Source organism: Balaenoptera musculus, chromosome 2 (assembly GCF_009873245.2).
Source record: "Balaenoptera musculus isolate JJ_BM4_2016_0621 chromosome 2, mBalMus1.pri.v3, whole genome shotgun sequence".
Classification (NCBI taxonomy): Eukaryota; Metazoa; Chordata; class Mammalia; order Artiodactyla; family Balaenopteridae; genus Balaenoptera; species Balaenoptera musculus.
Window position 1 is genome coordinate 59,755,173 of NC_045786.1, and position 21,657 is coordinate 59,776,829.

The following is a 21,657-nucleotide window of genomic DNA, read 5'->3' on the forward strand; positions in this document are numbered from 1 at the left end:
TTCCACTGGCTGGGCGAAGCTCCCTTTTTTCCTTCTCGGTTGTTGATTGGATGACATTCTCCCGAGCTCCGCCTATCGGAGGCCGGGCTGGAGTTTAAGTTGCTAAGATTTTTTTCCGTGAAGGGCGGAGGGAGGATTCCTGCGGCATACGTGAGGCGCAAGGGTCCCGCCCCTACTTCTGATTGGTGGGGTGGATAGTCCCGCCTCCTCCGGCGCAGAGAGCTTGGAGGGGGAAGTCCACCCCTGTTCCCCGCCCCCTCCCCTAGCGTGTGTGCGCGCTCAGCACATGTGTGAGGCCCGCCTAGCTCCTTCGAACAGTCCTCCCGCCCGGAAGTCCCGGGCTTGGAGCCCTTGGCAAGGGGGGCGGGGAGAGCCAAGAGACACACAATGATTTCTCCAAGTCTCGAGATCTGGTAGCCTTTGCGATGAAGTTAGGGGTTGCCGGTGTACGGTGGCTTTGGGGGACTTAGCTCTCGGGGTTCTGCAAGGGTTGGGAGGAGGGTGTGGGGTCTATCCTTCCTCGCCAAGTACTAAAGTTCTGACCCCGCGGCCTGGCTTTTCCCGCGGCTCTCGACTTCCTGGAAATCGCCCTAGGCTTAAGCTTGAGAACGCTGCGGACGTTGGCAGAGTGTTTTCTTCCCAGCACAAGGCAGCCGCTGTCCTTACTTGGCTTTATCAAAAACTCTGAGCAACTTAGGATTGGCCTGGATGCCTTAGGCAAGACCCAGGGCAGCTCATCCCCTGTTGACAGAAAAGTCGAGGGCGGCCCAATTATGCTTGGGTTCCAAGTGGTTCTTGATGTCCAGGTGGGAGCGCCGTGTGGCACCCAGTCCAGGGAGCGGAGGACGGCCCAGATTTAAAATAGCCCTCGGTCAGTTCTGCATAATTACCTCTTCTTCGTAACCTCCTAGAGGTTTGGCCTGGGGGTCTCGTTTGTTTCGTTGGTGTGACTTATTTTTTGAGCTCCGTCCTGGGGCAGGGCTTAGCTCCCGGCGAGGCTGCTCCCATCTGTCGGCTATTCATGGAGTTCACAGTTCGCTGCCTTGTCCTTGCGGCTTGGAGTCAGGCCCACCTGTTGCCAGCGCTCATTTCTTGTGGTCTCCGGCAGATTGCAGAGGGAGGACAAGGTAGGACCTAGGAGTGAGTTACCTGGGGCCTGCCTCTTGGATACTGACTCAGCTTTCTTGGGGGAGTAGCCTTTTTGCGGAAGAGAGCGGGAAAACTCTAGTCCCGCCCCCTCCCCTCCTGGCGCTCCGTGAGCGCCCCCCAAAGCAAGGCCAGCATCAGTTCGCCCTATTTAGTGAATAAATAAAAGCCACCTAGGTATCGCAAGCACTTTGTCTCTCTGTTCAAGGCCATATTACCTACACAGAGAGGGCCTAGGGACTGTCATTAACACTCGTTGGCCAAGGAGGAGGGAACAGTTCTTATTATTGTCCCCAACTCTGGAATTTTTATCATTTCTCTTAAGTGTGGCGTAGGATTCATTAATGCCGTGGCCTGTTTGGTCTCCTTCCTCAGTTCTTCGAGTCTGATGCCTCCAGTTCTACTCTGGAGATCGCTAGTGCCTTACGCTTCACGCTCCGCCTTCCGGAGGCTTGCCAGGGCGTTGGCTCTTAGGGCCCTGCCCTCATTTTGGTTATCTCCGCCCTCTTAGGACTGCATATTCAGGTTTAGGGAGTGTCTGCGATAGAAGTATGCAGCCACCACTAGCTGCGGGCTGAACAACCCCTGGGACTATTCCTCGACTTTGGTCTCCAGCCCTTAATTCTGTATTCTATACTTACTGAAAGGAGCTGTCGGCTGCTCCGTATATTTGTGTTTACAAGGAGGCAGTGTGCGGAAATGTAAATTGTAGAGAACTGTATGGGAATGATGAGGTTCTCTTTATCATTTTTTGTAAGGGGGTCCTGCAGGGTGGCAATGCTGCTGCCTCTCCCTTTCAAATCCCAGGGCATCGAATTCCCGCTGCTGAGCTCCGCACCACCTCCTGTTTCAGGCCCTGGAACTCTCTGCGCTTCAGTCTCTAGTGTAAACATTCCACAAAAGGACTGCTAAGGTTCAGCCTCCTCGCGCAGGGCGGAGTCAGCTTCTTCCTAGACGGGCATCCTAGCCAATAGAGGCTCCTACCGGCGTCGAGATACCCAATCCGATGGTTGGGGGCGGGGCCTGGCCCGGCAGTGCGGTAGGAGGAGACTATCTCACGGACATTTTTACCCCACATCGGTTACTTACCTTCCTGGGGCAGCCAGAGAGATAGGGGTAGCCTTCCAATGCAATGACCGGCGAGGGCGGGAGCGGAGTTGTTGGGCCTGTAGCTGAGACGGCAAGGGGCGGGACATGTGGAGGCCTCCAATGAGACGTGAAGAGCTTCCCTGCTTCCTCCAATAGTGTTGCGGCTTGGGGGTGGGATTCAGCAATTCGTCTCCAATAGGCGGGGTTGAGTTAGGGAAGCTCCCCGCCAATAGGGGCGTGGAGAAGGTGAGCGGCTTTCCCCCCCCTCCCCTCCCAGCCGGGGGGGAAGGGGCGGGCAGTCGGCAGCCAGGGCGCAGCGATTGGCTAAACCTTTGACAGGCGGATAGTACGGCCTGTGCGGAGCGAAGTTGAGTCTTCCCTCTGCGGGGCGGGCCGGGTGAGTGGGCGGGATTTCCCGGGTAACAGAGAAGCGGCCGCGGCGGTAGAGGCGGCGGAGACGGTTTCTCCATCTTCCCCCCCTCCCCTTCCCCCCTTGGAGTTTCCCTCCCTCCCTCCCTCCCTCCTTCCCAGTCTGGGCACTGGGGCCTGTGACCGCTTCGTTAGCGGAGAGGAGGCTGCCAGTCCGCTTTGGCGGGCCTGTGCCCCGCGCGTTTCTCGGGGCCTCCCTGCTGAGCCTGAGGCTCATGCTGAGAGGGACACGCAGTGAGAGCGGCCGAAGCAGCTTTGCGGTGAGAGCACGCCGGGCCGGGTTCGGGGCAGGGAGCCTGGTGGCGGGTAACGCCGGACTCGAGGGTGTGTATTTTTTTGGGGGACTGACCTCCTCGGCTTCCCGTAGAGCAGGCGGGCGGGAGGCGTGTGGATGTGTGAGGGGGGTGGGGGGCGGAGCGGGGTAGCTCTCGGTGCGGGAGGGGGAGGAGAGCGTAGTCCCGGTGCGCGCGGAGGGGGCGGGCTCTCGCGCCGCCGCTCAGGGGCGGGGCCGGCGCGCGCGTGCGATTGTGGAGAAAGGGGCGGGGCTGGGCCCTGTGCGAAGTGCTGTTTGCGGTCGACCACCTCTCCTGTCTTCCCGGGTTGGGCGGGGCCTCGGCTGGGCGGCCTTGCACTGGCCTGCTGGGGTGAGGGGACGGCCTGGGGGGTCTCCCGCTTGTGGCTTCGGGGCGCGGCAGGGAGGGGGCGTGAAGTCCGCCTTCCTCCGCCTTCCCGGGATCCGGTTGGCCGGAGGGGCAGTATGGAGCGGCTATGCCACTCCCCCTGGCCGTCCTCCCCCTTCCGCGGGTTTCCGCCTCCTTGGCAAGTGAGGCGGGGCTCGGGAAAGCCCGCTGTCCGGTCTGGCTGGGAGTCGCGGCGCCTAGATCTGCCCCGCCCTACGTCTCTTTTGGGTGGGAGGGGCCCCCAGACTGCAAACTGTGGAGATGTCAGGGCTTTCTCTTGTGGCTCAGCCATGCCTTTTGCCTGGGGCACGAGGGTCAGGTGCCAGAGCTGTTGTCTCTGCTTTGCTTGGTGCAGCATGGATGGCACCATGCAGCCTGGAGAGTGGGATCGTGGTCCCCGCCCCTCCCCTCTCGGTTGTAATGATTGGGGCGAGGTGCTCAAGGTCCTTTCGTTGCAGTCTGCGGTCGAGTGCTGCTCGTGCTGAGACCGTGCTTCCACAGCGGTGATGGTGGGGGGAGGGGCAGAGACTCATCAGAGACTAGAAATGTGGCCGGGGACAACCTTTCCTGGAGTTCCCTTGATGTTGGGTTACCGTGGCTGTACGGGGCGGGGTTTCCTCTGAGCCAATGGGATGCTGGGTAGTTAGACTTCGCCACTATTTCGGTGCCTTAGAACTTCAAACCCAGTTAGCCAAGAAAAGGATGTGGAAACTCCTCTTCCCAAGGCTGAAATTTAGAAAAGGAAGGGTTGAATTTACATTATATTAAAAAAAAATGATCTTTTATAAAAGATGGTGATTTTTTTAAAAAACTCAGACTTTGAATGAAATACTCCAATTTCTTCAGCTTCTGCATTTTTGAATGCTGTAATTGTACTGGTGGTTCTGTTATTTAATTTCTCAAATAAATAAGTTGCAATTTAGATAGCTTCAGTTGTTCTTGAAAAGTCTGGTTGTTTTATGTAATGCTGTTAGACCACTTTCTATTTATATTCTATAAAACACAGTTCTTGCCCTATTTTTTTTTTTACAGAGAGTAGGGTGAAATCGAGGACTAGTGTAGCCTTGTGTATGTGACTTACGTAGTGTTGCCCTCCAACCTGTACTGGGAAATTGCCTTAGGACATTTCAAGTTTTTTTTTTTTTTTTTAAAGGTACTTCCTTTATTAAAGCTTTATAAAGAAACATTATGAAACAGTGGGTAGTTTAGAATAAATATGTGTCTGGTGCTTTTATGGTGTGGTTTTTTTCTGTTTTTTGTTTTTAATTATTTATTTATTTATTTATTTATTTATGGCTGTGTTGGGTCCCCGTTTCTGTGCGAGGGCTTTCTCTAGTTGCGGCAAGCGGGGGCCACTCTTCATCGCGGTGCGCGGGCCTCTCACTATCGCGGCCTCTCTTGTTGCAGAGCACAGGCTCCAGACGCGCAGGCTCAGCAATTGTGGCTCACGGGCCCAGTCGCTCCGCAGCATGTGGGATCCTCCCAGACCAGGGCTCGAACCCGTGTCCCCCGCATTAGCAGGCGGACTCTCAACCACTGCGCCACCAGGGAAGCCCCAGGACATTTCAAGTTTAATGAACCAGTTTAACTGAGGGTTTTGCTCTGAGTGGAGACATTATCTTTTCTTAAGAGAAATTACTTGTGTTTTCGATACTTTTCATGAGAAATTAAGCAAGGAAAAAATATGTTTATTTATGCACTAATATCTGAGCAAGCCCTCTGGCTAATTAGCTGAACTGAAGTTAAATTCTAGATTTGTGCTTTGCTCAGTTGGGACTGAGAGCTTGGTGCCGTGTGCTATACTCATGTGAAGAGACTAAGTCTCACCTTCTTAGCTAAAGAAGTAGCAATGGCAACAGTAGCTTTTTAGTTTGGTTAATGGTGACTGTGGTAGAACTGGTGTGGAGACAGAAAACCTGGGTGTTTTTCCTGATGCTATAAACTGACAAAGTTTGTGAAAATAGTGGAGAATTTACCGTTGAGGAAAGTTTGGTCAACACATAGTTGTTCCTACCATTTGCAATGCTGTGTGCTGGGAAACATAAAAGATCTAATTCATACCCTTAAAGAATATGTTGGGACTTCCCTGGTGGTGCAGTGGTTAAGAATCTGCCTGCCAATGCAGGGAACACGGGTTTGATCCCTGGTCCGGGAAGACCCTACATGCTGTGGAGCAACTAAGCCCGTGCGCCACAACTACTGAAGCCCACGTGCCACAACTACTGAAACCCGCGAGCCACAACTACTGAGCCCGTGTGCCACAAATGCTGAAGCCTGCGTGTCTAGAGCCCGTGCTCCGCAACAAGAGAAGTCACCGCAATGAGAAGCCTGCGCACCACAACTAGAGAAAGCCTGCATGCAGCAACAAAGACCCAACGCAACCAAAAATAAATAAATAAATAAATTTATTTATTTAAAAAAAAAAAAAAAAGAATATGGTGTCTGTTGGCGAACCAGGGTCAGAAGTCCCACATAGGCTTTAAGAATTCAAGTAAGAGCCTGGATATGCTGTATTAGGAAAGTTTTCATAAATGCTTTTTCTCTCTCCAAATATCAGTATCATATACTATAGTTTTGTCAGAGTCAGAGACCCTAGAGAGATTTGCATTTTGTAATTAGGAAGGTTTCACCTAAAGAGTAAAAAAAATTTTCTTTTTTTAAGGAAGGTGGTGTGTAGTAATTTGATAAAATTCCTGGCAAAGCATAGTCCTGTTTACATCTTAAGTGCAAACAGACAAGATACTGGAGAGCTATGCGAGGCAGATGTTAATGGCTGTGAATTTTAGTTGGAATTAAAAGATTATGTCCATGGCATTCAGTAATCTAGTGCAGTGCTTTCAAAGGCTTTCTTACTCTTCTGGATAACTCCATCAACCAAAAGTTTGTTAAGCTTTATTTTCTGTAGATTCTTATATAGATGATGTTAAATGCTTTTTCAAACTACACCCTCTGTCTCCTTGAATGATAATAAGAGAACTTACATTTATGGAACCCTTTACTACCCCCCAGGCACTGAGTTAAGTATTATGCATTTATTAATCTGTTTAATCTTCACTACAACCCTGTGTAGTGGGTACTATGAAATCTATGTTTTAAAGATGAGGAAACAGTGGGAAAGAGAAGTTAGACATATGCTAAGTGGCTAATCCAGAATTCGAACCCAGACATTCTGGTTCCAGAGTCCACGCTCTTAACGCTATACTTCAGCTGCCTCTGGTCTAAGGATAGTAAATGGAGAAGGAGCAGTGTGGGTTTTTTTTTTTCTTTTTTCCACTTTTGGTAAAACATATATAACGTAAAATTTATGATTTTATCTATTTTTAAATGTACAATTCAGTGACATTAAGTACATACACATTGTTGTGCAGTCATCACCATCATCCACATTTTGTTTATCTATTCATGTGTCGATAGACGTTTGGGTCGTTTCCACTTCTTGGCTATTGTGAGTAATGCGGCTGTGAATATGGGTGTATAAAATATATCTTCAAGTACTTGCTTTGAATTCTTTTGGGTATATACCCAGAAGTGGAATTGCTAGGTCATATGGTAATTTTATGTTTAATTTTTGGAGGAAGCAGCAATGTGCTTTTTTTTTTTTTTTTTAATATTTATTTATTTGGTTGCATTGGGTCTTAGTTGTGGCACGCAGGATCTTTGTTGCCGCATGAGGGATCTTAAGTTGTGGCATGCAAACTCTTAGTTGCGGCATGTGGGATCTAGTTCCCTGACCAGGGATCAAACCCAGGCCCCCTGCATTGGGAGTGTGGAGTCTCAGCCACTGGACCACCAGGGAAGTCCCCAGCAATGTGCTTTTGAAAGCACATTGGGGAAAAAGATTGGGATTCAGATTCTAAAGGTAAATTGAGTCAACATGCATTCTTTTTTCTTTCTTTTTTTAAATTTATTTATTTGGCTGTGTTGGGTCTTAGTTGCAGCACATGGGATCTTTCATTGTGGTGCGCAGGCTCCAGAGCACGTGGGCTCAGTAGTTGCAGCGCACGGGCTTATTTGCCCAGCGACATGTGGGATCTTAGTTCCCTGACCAGGGATTGAATCCGCATCTTCTGCATTGGAAGGCGGATTCTTAACCACTTGACCACCAGTGAAGTCCCTCAGCATGCATTCTTTTTTTTTAAAATTTATTTAATTAATTAATTTATTTTTGGCTGCATTGGGTCTTCGTTGCTGTGCGCGGGCTTTCTCTAGTTGCGGCGAGCGGGGGCTACTCTTCGTTGCGGTGCGCGGGCTTCTCATTGCGGTGTCTTCTCTTTGTTGCGGAGCACAGGCTCTTGGAGCGTGGGCTTCAGTAGTTGTGGCTCGCGGGCTCTAGAGCACAGGCTCAGTAGTTGTGGCGCATGGACTTAGTTGTTCTGCGGCATGTGGGATCTTCCCCGACCAGGGCTTGAACCCACGTCCCCTGCATTGACAGGCGGATTCCTAACCATTGCGCCACCAGGGAAGCCCTCAACATGCATTCTTGACCACCTTTTTTTTTTTAATTGAAGTATAGTTGATGTACAATATTATGTAAGTTTCAGGTGTACAACAGAGTGATTCACAATTTTAAAGGTTATTGAGCATCTAAAATAGCTCTGGACTGACACAGGAAGAGTCTCTGTTCCCAAGAAGTTTACATTCTTAGAAAGAAAGGTAAATACACATATAATATGATTTTACTACACATCAGTGTAGGTTGAAAGCATAAGAGTCAAGTACAAAGAGCTGTAAGGAATTCAGGGGGGAGCCCACCTTTTGGTGGGAAGAGGAAGAGGGGGCACTGAATGAGAAACAGGAGGGAGGAGTCTGAAATCATAGATCTAGTTTAAGGGAGTTGTTAGATTCAAAATACCCCCAGAGAGTGCTTTGGAATGTTAGAAGGGGTGGCATTGTATTGAAAATGGCACATGAATTGTCTGTCTTCCAGAGTTTGTGCATCCTGTTCTCTTCAGTTTGCAGATGTGATTGCTTCTACTGCTTTGGAAGGTAGTTAAGAATTACAGTGAAGAAATTATGGACTTGGCATAACTTGTTGCTGTTACTCTGTCAAGCTGAAGATATATTAATATGGTCAATTATTGTTTCCTAATACTTCTTTTCTTTCACATGCCTTCCTGTTTCTGCTACTTTAATAAGTGAGTAGTAGAGGTAATATTTTAGGATTTTAATCTTTTTCTTGTTACAGTTTAAGTAATTAATTCTGGGTGTTTGTTTTTTGTTGAGGTTAAGGTCAAATAATGAAATTCATCTAGCAGCATACTTGGGTAGTCTGAATCAGGGTTCTGCCATTATTACATTATATTCTTTCCAAATACTTCAAGGAGTTTTGTTTTTCTGACAGGCATCTTTCTTTTTAAATATGAGTTTTAATTGTTTTTATACAGTTTTCTGTTCGATTGTCTTTTAACAACACATTAAAAAAAAAAACCTTTGACTTTCTTTAGTTTTGTAACTTTCTTTTGGGGTCTGTTTCTTCAAAAGACATGCTCCCCCCAAAAAACAAAAACAAAAAATCACACGAAAGACATGCCCAGTGGGATTTGTTGTCAGTTATAACCAAATGCAGATTTTTTTTTTTTTGTCCTTGTGTATTTGCAGGTCAACAACCTGATACTGGTTTTCGTCAGGGAGAGCTATACAGTGGCTCACAGTTCATCTAGACTGGGACTTTACTTTCTTGATAGCCTCAGTGCCTAGGACAATGCTGGCACACAGGTGATAGATAAGTAGTTTACAGCCTGAATTCAAATGGCATTTTAAAGTTTGCTAACTAGAGGATACCTCTGTTTAGTTGGCAGTTGGCTTCAAAATTAGTTAGGCATTTATTGGTAGCAATTTCTAACTGATACATCTCTTTTTTGCCCCTCCCTTCTTTTGCTTTTGTACTCCTCACCCCCTTTTCTGTGTGTGTGCCTGCATGTTACTTGTATTTATCATCTTCGTGGCAATGGATGTTTCCTCAGTCCTGCTGGTATCCTCCAGGTGCCAGGCTTATTGACTTGCAGGCTGTTGAAGGATATACGGAGCCACAATCTCTTCTTATCTGCAACTCTGAAATGCAAGAATTTTTGTTTGTTTGTTTTTTGGTAAGTTTGGTTCCACAACTAATTTAGGGGGACAACCTGTTCTACGCTGTCCCACTTGGTGCAGAAATGTGAATGTGCTTGATTATAGAGAGCTATACTATGCACCGTATTAGCTTTCCAAAATCTAAACAATACTGATAACTCTCAAATTTCTGTCTCTCCCTGGGGACCTCTCCTTTGTACTGTTGATGAACAAATCCAGTGGCCCACTTCATATTTCCTCTTGGATATCTAACAGGCATCTTTGACTTCTCTCTTTTTCACACGTGGTCTATCAGCAAATAAATACTATTTGCTCTATATTCAAAATACTATCCAGAATCTGACCAACTTGATACCACCCCCTAGCCCCCAACTACAGCAGTGAGTGCCACTAACATCTCTAGCTTGGGTTATATCAGTAGCACCTTAACTGTTCTCTCTGCTTTGTTATTGCCCCTCTTCAGTCTGTTCTTAACATTGATAGCAACCCAAGTGATTCTCTGCTTAAAACCCTCCAACGGCTTCCCATTTCAGTCTGAGTTCTTATTATGACCTATGAGAACAAACACGGTATGCTCCCTACCTACCCCCAACTCCATTACCTCTCTGACTTCATTTCCTACTAGTCTCTCTTTCCTCCATTCTGCTCCAACTACATGGCCTTTTTGCTTTTCTCGGAAAATACCAAGCACATATGTATATCAGAGTCTTCGCATTTGCTGTCCGCTCTGCCTATAATGGTTCTTCTACTGATTTCCACATGGGTAACTCCTTACTTCATTTACTCAAAAGTTACTTTATATTACTGAGGTACTCTTTGGTCACCCTTACCTAAAATTTCAAAAATTCTCTGCTTTTTCTTCTTAGCAGTTGTCACTGTCTGATATTCTGAACACTGTTTATTATCTTGTTGTCTATTTCTCCCACTAAAATGTAAACTTCCTGAGGGAGGAGAGTTTTGTTTTATTTACATCTATATCCCTAGCTCCCAGAACAATTCCTGGCACATAGTATGTGCTCAATAAATATTAGAGGATGCATGCATGTGTGAATGAAGGGTTTGGTTTCCATCACAGCAAAGCATATGCTAAGCACGGTGGAGGATACAAAGATGGTTAAAGGTTTGTGTGCCCATGTCTGTGTAGGGGCAGAAATATAGCTAATAGGATAGAGGCAGTATGAGGTGAGTGACACATCTACCTATCATCTTAAGAACTACCTTGCGTTCTGTTCTTTATAATGCTTTCTTTATAGCTTCAGCTAGTGTATCTTCTGTTACACTTAGTCTTGTTGTTTTATACCGTTCCTAGTTAGTTCATAGAAACCTTGTCACACAAACTAAATGTTAATGTCCTTGAGAATAGGTATACACAATGATTTCTTTCTTTTATATTCCCTTACTATTAATACTTAATTTTTTAAAAACTTCAAAAAAAATTTATTTATTTATTTATTTGGCTGCGCCAGTTCTTAGTCGCAGCACATGAGATTTTTAGTTGTGGCATGCGGGATCTTTAGTTGTGGCATGCGGGATCTAGTTCCCTGACCAGGGATCGAACCCGGGCCCCCTGCATTGGGAACGTGGAGTCTTAACCACTGGACCACCAGGGAAGTCCCTAAACTTTTCATTTTGAAATCATTTTAGGCTTAAAAAAAGTTGCAAAAAATAATACAAAGAATTGCCATAGTACAGTGATCAAATCAGAATGTGAACATTGATATAATTATTAATATCTTTTGAATTGAACCAAATATTTTCTTGTCCATGTTCTACCTATAACATCAGTGTCAGTTAGACCCAATTTTAGTTTTTGAGTTTCTTTTTGAGCAGTATTAACTACTTGTAAAGATTTATATTTAATGACTTTATTCTTTATTAGGTCTTCAGAAGAACGAAGATAAAATTTACTTATTTTCTTTTTAATGGAATAAACTCATTTTAGCTATTACCGCTTATACATCTGACCTGTATTGTAGGATATTGATGATCTTAGTTATCCTATATCTTGAAACGTTTTGGTCTTTTATCATCTTAGGAATTACTTTATCATTACTCATCAATTATTCCCAACTATGCTAAAAAAAAAAAAACCAAAAAACAAATAATAAGAAAATGGAAGAATGATGAATTGCCTAGAAGGATGATGCAGTAGTAAAATAAGTCATCACTACTTCACTTTTCTTACTGCTTTGCCCAAAGCATTACAGCATCTTTCAAGAACGTGTACAAGAAGTTGGGGGATGCCATCTTAAACATTATATAAGATGTTACCATTTGAGGTGAAAAGGATATGACAGTTCTTTACACTACTATTTTTACAGTTTTTTTAAGTTTTCATTCAACATGTTTGATAACCCGTAATCTTTCGTTTTCCTCCAATAATGGCAAAGAGAAGAAAACTAACAGAGGAAGACGTTTCACAGTTATTAGAGGAACTAATAGATGAAAGCACTGCAACAGATAGCAACACTGTAGGCTGTAATGATGATGGTAGAATTGATTGTATAAGCCAAGCTGCAGACTTTGAGTCTTCAGGTGACAATATCCTAGATGAATTTTCTCAAACTGAAGAATTTATGAGTGGACAATATATTTCTGAGGGCGGGGTGTGGGCGGGGAGTATGATGTCCTCATCGAGGAATCATTCAACAGGAAGGACTTCAGAATGCAATTCTTTCTTTCTTTCTTTCTTTCTTTGGCTGTGCCGGGTCTTAGTTGCAGCACGCGGGAATCTACGTTGTGGCATGCAGGATCTTCGTTGTGGCATGTGGGATCTAGTTCCCTGACCAGGGGTTGAACCTGGGCCCCTTGCATTGGGAGTGTGGAGTCTTAGCCACTGGACCACCAGGGAAGTCCCCAGAGTGCAATATTTTCAACAAGAATCCAAACCATTCCAATTTGCTAAAAGCATGTACAATGGTGTTCTTTCATCTTTTATGATGTTTTTATACCAAAACTTACTTGATGTGGTTTGTAAGTGGAGAGATGCCAAAGACAGGTGTGTGTACGGAGGTGACTATAAGGAAACATGTAGAAATGAAAAAGAAAAATCATTGGATTGATAGTTCAATTGGTATTTATTAGTCTAAAACTGAGAATGCTTGCATTTGTGGAGCATAGAAGATGATCGTCCTCTCTTCAGCAAAATTAAGAAGTAAGTTTTCAAAGTTGTGTTTGATCATGTGAGGGGAAAAAAAAAAACAAAACCCAAAAGTGACAATAAGCTAGAACTTTACTGGAGATTTACCTGAAATTTAGAATCAAAGTTTATAGAATGGCTATGTTCCAAGTTCATCCGTGACAGTTGATGACTAGTCAGTTGCATTGTAAAGAATAGTGCCTGTTTTGGGTATTTATATCTTCAAAACCAGGAAAATACGGAATAAAAATTTGGATTTGCTGTTTAAATTCTTTTTTTAAATTAACTAATTAATTTATTTTTAAATTAATTTATTTATTTTTGGCTGTGTTGGGTCTTCATTGCTGTGCACAGGCTTTCTCTAGTTGTGGCGAGCAGGGGCTGCTCTTCTTAGCAGTGCGCCGGCTTCTCATTGCGTTGGCTTCTCTTGTTGCGGAGCACGGGCTCTAGGCGTGTGGGCTTCGGTGGTTGTGGCGCACGGGCTTAGTTGCTCCGCGGCACGCGGGATCTTCCCGGACCAGGGATCGAACCCGTGTCCCCTGCATTGGCAGGCGGATTCTTAAACTGCGCCACCAGGCAAGTCCTAAATTCTTACTAAAATTTCTAATAAAGGTGTTTTTAGCCCAAATGATAAATGATAATGTAACGATAAGTTTTTGTGGTACACTGAGGGTTAAAGGTGAATCACATGTCGTAAAGAAAGCAGTGTTATTGTCTGCATATACAAAATAATTGTCCTGAGTCACCTTGTTAAAAATTGTTGTCACACTGTAGTATGACATAACTCCACCAAAGCTCACAAAAGGTATATGTCAAATGGGATTGTCATTACATTACATTGTTTCTCAACCTTGGCACTATTGATATTTTGGGCTGAATAATTCTTCATTGTGGGGGGCTATCCTGTACACTGTAGGATGTTTGGCAACATCCCTGGCCTCTGTTCATGAGATGCCAGTAGCACCCCTCTCCTGGAATTGTGACAACCAAAAATGTCTTCCAACATTGCCAAATGCACCCTGGGGGCAAAATCTCCCCAGGTTGGGGGACCACCTCATCAGAAGAATGTGAAACTACTTTCAGGGGAGGCTTGGGTATCAGATATTATGGTGTTTTGAGAAGAAGGGGTTGTTAATTTTGTTGAGTGATTATTCTGAGTAGTATGGGAAATATAAATAGATTGACTTTTTCATTCTGGAACACTTTTTTCATTTTCTAGCAGATTTAAATCCAGAAGTGGATCTTTGGACAGATTTTGAAGTAGACTGTGGCAGGCAGTTTTACTGGGTTGAAGTAATTACATTCACTTAATGCTTTGATAAAAATTTCTTTGCTTTTGAAGAGAAGCCTTCCATTTTTTCAAGAGTATTCATTGAAATAAACTGGCCAGGGCACAATTTTATGTGATTTCATGTGATGTTAAGCACCAGGAAGAGAATAATTTCAGATTTTTTTCTTTTATTATATAAATAAAAGAACTTTAAAGTGTGCCTAATTCAAGATAATATCAACACAAAATCAAGAGGCACTAAAGGGTCAACCATAAATTAAATGCATTTCAAAAAGAAAGTAGCGTGTAGACTTAAAACCCTCCATAATAAGGTGGTTTGTTCCATACACACTGTTACTTTGAGCTTATCTTGACTGAAATAATTCTATTGTTTCCATTTAAGCCAATTTGTGAAATTTAATTTAAATGAAAAGATTCTTTAAAGTTGGATTTTCCATTTGGATTCTAATAATTATGGAGAGATGTCTGGATTTCTAGGAGGCCAACTCTTTATTGCGATTAAAGACATTTAGGTTGTAAAACTAGTAAGTTGGTTTTTATTTTTCTTGTTCTGAAAGGATTAGCTTTTACCTCTGCCCTTCTAACATTTGTCCGAAACGTGTCACGTTCGCTCGTCAGTTGTCTTGCCCTGCTCCAGAATATTCCCCTGCAATATCAGAATTATCCTGCTCTACTTACTTTATTTGGGAATTATGATTTCTTTGCATGATGATTTGGAGCTATTCCCACTTTTTATTATAACACATGGCCAGATGACTATGTAGTGTTCTGTGCCATTGTTTGTTCACATTAGTCTCTCTTTACTAGTTTCTATCCCTCAAAGTGCCTTTTTTTTGGCTTTTTAAATTCCGTCTTCTTAGACTAGTGTTTTGATAACAGGGTAAGCTTCAAATCTGAAACAGTTGGAGACCGTAGTGGCAGACGAAAATCATGTCAGCTGAAGCAGGGCTTGAAAGTAGTTTTCTGTCTGACTCTTGTGGCTCCATCATCTGGCGTTCAAATACTTATATTTCTACTCCAGATTGATCATGTATTCCAAGGAGAAAGAGTCTATCTACCGTCTTGTTCCTTTAACCAGCTATGTGACCTTGAAAACGTCACTTAATTTCTTTGAATATTAGTTTGCCTCTAAATAGGAGGCTTCTGGGTGTGCTCATGTGACAGGACTGTTGTGGGGAGCACATCAACTAATAGCAGTTAGATATAGAAGACTTGGTTGCTGTGGATCAGGAAATGTCCTATTCAGTGCTGGAGCCCCAACACTAAGCACAGGGCCTGGCACTCGGGAATTCTTTGTGGGGTGAATGAATTGGCAAAGATTTTAAATTTTTTATTTATTTATTTATTTATTTATTTATTTATGGCTGTGCTGGGTCTTCGCCTCTGTGCGAGGGCCCTCTCCAGCTGCGGCAAGTGGGAGCCACTCCTCACCGCGGTGCGCGGGCCTCTCACTATCACGGCCTCTCCTGTCGCGGAGCACAGGCTCCAGACGCGCAGGCTCAGCAATTGTGGCTCACGGGCCTAGTCGCTCCGCGGCACGCGGGATCCTCCCAGACCAGGGCTCGAACCCGTGTCCCCTGCATCGGCAGGCAGACTCCCAACCACTGCGCCACCAGGGAAGCCCGGCAAAGATTTTAAATAGCTGTTTATTGCCTGTAAGTCCAAAGTTACTGTAATATTTTAATTTCATCCTGTATCCCCCTATGCCCTAATCCATCCCTAATTTTCAAGATATAACTAAACATTTACCTTCTCCGTAGACTCTTTCTCACTGTACACACTTCTTCTCCCTTTCAAGTTTCTAGTGCTTATTAGTACCACTTGTGAACTAGTTTGTATTGTTAGCTTTTCCTCCCAAGATTTGATGTAATTTTATAGTTGACACACATATATACACACTACCTGGATTTTACCATTACCATTTTTACAGTACTTCCTTTATCATATATCCATCTATCCATTCTTCCATATATTAATCCAAACTGATTTCTTGATGGTATTCTAAGTACATTTCAGACATTAGTACACTTTCTTTTTTTCAGGCCCTTGAAAGTGAAAGCGTGGTGTCCTGACCACTGGACCGCCAGGGAATTCCTTACACTTTCGTCTAAGTACCTGAGCATGCATTTCCTTATCTAGAGTTCAATGCTTGTTTCTAGCCTTTTCCTTTTGATGCAGATTTACATACAATGAAATGCACAAATCTTAAGAGTACATTGTGTATGTGTTGAGATCACCCTGTATATATTCTGTAGCTTATTCTTTTCACTTCTTATGTCCAGGACAGCTTTCCTTGTAGATGAACCCTAATCTTTCTAATTGCTACATAAGTTTTCCTAATATGGATGGATCAAGTTTATTTAGCTATTGATAGACATTTAAATTTTTTATACTTCGCTGCAGTAAATATACTTGGCAGATGTATAGGATAGAGACCTAGAAGTGGAGTTGCTAGGTGATTAAAGGGTATGCACATTTTCAATTTAATTTAAAAATTTACTAAAAGCCTGCAAGTTGCCAACCAAATAGTCTATAACAATTAAAACTTACACCAGTAGTGTCTCCCTGCATTCTCACCTACGCTGAATATCATCATTCTCTTAATTTTTGGCATTTCCTTTGGGAAATCATTTTACTTTATATTTCTTTGAATACTAGTGAGGCTGTATATGGTCTTTCCAACTAGTTTTTAAGCTTTTCTAGGGCAAGGGCTGAGATCATCTACCACCTTCATATCTGCTCCCTAAGTATTTGCTAACTGAATGATTGAGTGCTGCCAAAGCATTCCTGCTGTTGGGTTGAGGCTGAAGAAAGGATGAATGAGCTAAGTGTGTGAGACGTTAAAGCTGAAGTTGCTCAATGCATGTGTGTGTTAAATCAGTAAAGGAACTCTTCTTTCCTCCTTGTTTTCTCCTCTTCTGTGTGAGGCAGGACAGTGAGGTAGTTAAGAATCCAGGCTCGGGGCTTCCCTGGTGGCGCAGTGGTTGGGAGTCTGCCTGCTAATGCAGGGGACACGGGTTCGAGCCCTGGTCTGGGAAGATCCCACATGCCGCGGAGCAACTAGGCCCGTGAGCCACAATTACTGAGCCTGCGCGTCTGGAGCCTGTGCTCCGCAACAAGAGAGGCCGCGATAGTGAGAGGCCCGCGCACCGCGATGAAGAGTGGCCCCCGCTTGCCACAACTGGAGAAAGCCCTCGCACAGAAACGAAGACCCAGCACAGCCATAAATAAATAAATTAATTAAATTAAATTAAAAATTAAAAAAAAAATAAAAAATAAAAAAAAAATAAAAAAAATAAAAATAAAAAAAAAAAAAGAATCCAGGCTCTGAGGACTTCCCTGGTGGTCCAGTGGTTAAGACTCCATGCACCCAATGCAGGGGGCCTGGGTTCGATCCCTGATCGGGGAACTAAGATCCCACATACCGCAATTAAGCCCACAGGCGCTGCAGCTACTGAACCTGTACCCTCTAGGGCCCTCGTACTGCAACTAGGGAAGCCCTCACGCCAAAACTAGAGAGCCCGAACACCACAACGAAGAGCCAGTGCAGCCAAAATAAATAAATCAATTAATTTTTTAAAAAGGATATACTTCTGTATTCAATTAAAAAAAAAAAAAAAAGAATCCAGGCTCTGGAGACAGATTTTGTGGATTCATATCCCAGCTTTGCCTTTTAGCTGTGCAACCTTGGGCAATTTTAATCTTTGTGTTTCAGTTTTCTTATTTATAAAATAGAGAATAGTAGTACCTTGCTTATAAGGTTGTTGTAGGGATTAAATTATTATTGGTAAATTGTATAGAATGGTGCTTGGCATTCAATATATGCTGTTATTATGTTAACTATTAGTTATCTTTCCCTTCTGCATGTACAGTATTTGAGCATCTGTGATGAGTGTCTGGAATGTGGGAAATGCAGACAGAGTTGAAAAGGACTGTACCTTGAAGCTTATAGACTTGAGGCTTGTTTAGGGGAGTGGGAAGACACTTGACAGGCCTGGATGATAGGGTGGGGACTGAAAGGATGTAATTGGTAAGTTAAATTGTACCCCCAGTGAGTAAGGAAGAATTTTGAAGGCTAAGTTAAGGAATTTAGGTTGTTATTGTTGTTTTGTTTTGGGGAGTTTTTTGTTTGTTTTTGTTTTTTTGGGTTCTTTTGGCCATGCTGCGCGGCTTGTGAGATCTTAGTTCCCCGACCAGGGATTGAACCCAGACCTTCAGCAGTGAGAGTGCCGAACCCTAACCACTGGACCACCAGGGAATTCCTGGATTGTTTTCTTAAGTGATGGGAAGCCATCACTTAAGATGATGGATTTACAGCTGGATTGGATTTGCATTTGAGACCAACCTTTTTTTTTTTTTAATATTTATTTTTTATTTATTTATTTTGGCTGCACTGGGTCTTAGTTGCAGCTTGTGGGATCTTCACTGTGGCATGCAGGATCCTTAGTTGCAGCATGCAGACTTCTTAGTTGCAGCATGTGGACTCTTAGTTGCGGCACGCATGCGGGATCTGATTCCCCGACCAGGGATCAAACCCAGGCCCCCTGCATTGGGAGCGCGGAGTCTTACCCCCTGGACTACCAGGGAAGTCCTGAGGCTGACCATTTTGAAAGCAGTGTAGAGGGTAGACTAGATGGGAGAGAGGCTGGAGGGTGTTGGTAACAATTGAGGTAAGGGATGATAAGGTCTCGAAATGAGGGCATGTCTGTATGGCTAGAGAAGAAGCAATTGATTTGAGAACCACTTAGGGCATAGAATTAAGAGTGGTTATTGTTAAAGAAGTAAAGTACAGTTCAGACAAAGTGCAGACCCTGGGTGGCCTCTATAGTGTCATAGAGATGGTCTGGAAGGCAAACTCTGTAGAGGCAAATGAAGTTAAATACTTTATAGAATCACAGTCACTTTATAAAAGAAATGATATTTTAATAGCTAAAAGATAGGACATGATCTCAGAATAAAGCATAGTTCTTTAATACTTAACCTATGAAAAACTCACTGCAATCCCCTCTCCCCCTCTTTTTCACTTTCCTATAGACTTGTCCACAGACCAGCATTTGGCAATCACTAGAGTAGTCTAATTACATCCTTTTGCAAATAAGGAAGCAGGACCAAAGTTACACAGCTTCGACTCAGAGTTTGGACTAGAATCCAGGCCTTGACAGGTACTTTAGTTTTTTTCCATAGTCCTATGCTGTGCTCTTCTGATCTAAATTTGGTTTTCCATTTACGAGGTGTTGAGTGGCTTTTGGTTCCAGAGATTAATCTCAGATGTGTTTAAGCATCTAAGTTTCAAGCCAGTGGAACCCAAAAACAAACTGTGATCTAGATCATGGGTATACATAGAAGTAGCAGCCAAAAAGTCTTTAAGACTTTTCACTCTTGTCCATTTATTAGACTTATTCCCAAGTAGGTTGAGATTGAGTGTTCATAGAAATTTGGGAGACTTAGTCTTTTGATCTAAAGTTATAGTCAGTAGGGACTTCCCTGGTGGTCCAGTGGTTAAGACTTCGCGCTTCCAATGCAGGGGGTGCGGGTTCGATCCCTCGTAGGGGAACTAAGATCCCACATGCCGCACAGCGTGGCTAAATAAATAAATAAGTTATAGTCAACAGAAAGGATATTTTAGCTTGCGATTTACAGAAAGATAATATTGAAAATGGCTGGCTTGCAAATGAAACAGTTGTGCTCCTGTGTCAGAGTCTAACTTAGGTTTGTAAGGTGTGAGAAAAACCCAAGACACTATTTCAAGGCTGAGCATTCAAGTGGCAGGCAGGTTGAGGATGATGGTGAGGACGGAGAAGGGGTGAAGCAGCCTTGAGGAGTCCTTGTGAGGACTGCTTCCCCACAGAGCATGCACGGTCCCAGGGAATGAAGAAAAAAGGTATGGGTGGATGTAGAAAGTAGGTAAAAGCCCCCCACCCCCAGTCTTAAGAAGAGCCTTACTTTAGGTGGAGAGGGAGTGGCTTGTGAGATGTTACTGTATTTTTAATCTTACCACAGCAGTGGTGTCTTTTTAAAGATTTTTTTGTGACCAAAAAAATGGTAGGCCTTGGCCCTATTTTGTCTTTGGATGACTGGAGCATTCTTTCTTATTGATATGCTTATATTAATGGTACCGATGTTGGAAAAGCTCTGAAAAGACCCATCTGGATTCCTGGCCATAGTGTTTATTAGACTTTTTGTGTGCTGCAGGAAAGGAAGTGTTCCCCTACAGGGGGATTATTAAACTAAGGGATTCTGGAATCACTTTAGGATTAAAGAATGTTAGAGTCAGGAGAAACCTTAGCAGTGGTCTATTTCAACCTTATTTTATTTTTGGAGAAACAAACTCACACGGAAGGAGGAACTTGTTGAGGTGTACATAGTTTCTTAAATTGCCAAGTCTAGAACCATTGTCCTCTTACTCCTGGCCTAGTGTTCTTAGCATGATACCATTTAATTGTTGAAACAATTCATATTTTAAAAAGTAGACGGGAATTATAGTACTAGCTTTTGAGAGGAGTTAGGAAGAAACACTTGAATGTTTTTATAGCATGTGAATAATATAATTAACGTTAGGGATGATGACACTTGACAAAACTAGAGAATAAAGAAAGGTGTATCTTTGTGTTTTTAAATTGGAGGTTATTTTTCAACTCTGTAGTACCAGAGTAATTCAAACTATGTTATTATTTAAATTTTGTCTTTCAGTTATGATAATCTGTCCACTGTTGGGAGTGTGTGCACCAGCATGCACAAAACTACCCAGTGATTATCTCTAGGATGAAGTAGATAATCATCCATTCTGGGAGTTGAGCTTATACCAGTTTGGGTGACTGGTTGTACACATTGTATTGGAGTGCGAATTGGTTTGCATGTCATTGCTTTTCATTTCTGCAGGTTTTGTAGTGCATCCCTGAGCATGAGTGCAGAATGAAGCGACGTTTGGATGACCAGGAGTCACCGGTGTATGCGGCCCAGCAGCGTCGGATCCCTGGTAGCACAGAGGCTTTTCCTCACCAGCACCGGGTGCTTGCCCCTGCCCCTCCTGTGTATGAAGCGGTGTCTGAGACCATGCAGTCAGCCACAGGAATTCAGTACTCTGTGACACCCAGTTACCAGGTAAACTGGAGCCCATTAAGGGACTAGGGGTGAAAGAGGAACACTGGTGATTTTACCCAATTAAAAATTTTTTATTAAACATTCAGATATTAAAAAACTTACTTATGGGATATATGTAAGGTATAAAAAATAATGTAAACAGTGTACACTTGTGTATTTACCATGCACATTTTTTAAAAAAAAATGTTGTCATGACCTTTGGAGTTCACTGTCTCTCCCTGATCCCTTTTCCTTTTCCCTCCCTTTAGAGGTAGCCACTAATCTGAACTCTGGGTTTATTATTCCCTTGACTTTCTTTAGTTTTTTAAAATCATTTATTTATTTTTGATTGATTGGAGTATAGTTGATTTATAATGTGTTAGTTTCAGGTGTACAGCAAAGTGATACATATACATATACCCACTATATCCACTATATATATCCATATATCCAGTTATACATATACATATATCCACTCCTCTTTAGATTCTTCTCCCATCTAGGCCATTACAGAGTATTGGGTAGAACTCCCTGTGCTATATGAAATCATTTTGTTTATACCTCTAGACAATAAAGTTGTTTAGTTTGGGTATTTTTGAACTTGTATATAAATGAAAACGTATATTTTCTTCTTTGACTCACATTTTTTTTACACTCAGTGTGTGGTTCCTAAGACTTATCCATATTTAGTATGTGACCAATTGAGTCAGTCTCACTTAGTTATGAATTATATT

General features: G+C 43.3%; 1 protein-coding gene across 5 annotated transcripts in view; it reads left to right on the forward strand.

Annotated features, from left to right (window-relative positions):
- Nucleotides 1–21,657, forward strand: part of SIN3A (SIN3 transcription regulator family member A) — a 65,096-nt gene that overhangs the window by 1,466 nt on the left and 41,973 nt on the right. Inside the window, exons 1-3 of one of the 5 annotated variants that reach the window (XM_036841802.1) lie at nucleotides 2,735–2,924; nucleotides 18,878–19,005; nucleotides 20,723–20,944. In XM_036841802.1, coding sequence (XP_036697697.1) covers nucleotides 20,756–20,944 — 189 coding nt within the window. In that variant the 5' untranslated portion in view covers nucleotides 2,735–2,924; nucleotides 18,878–19,005; nucleotides 20,723–20,755. Of the gene's footprint in view, nucleotides 1–2,636; nucleotides 2,989–18,877; nucleotides 19,006–20,722; nucleotides 20,945–21,657 lie in introns of those variants that run through there. The other 4 variants (XM_036841804.1, XM_036841801.1, XM_036841806.1 and 1 more) reach the window with 4 other exon arrangements.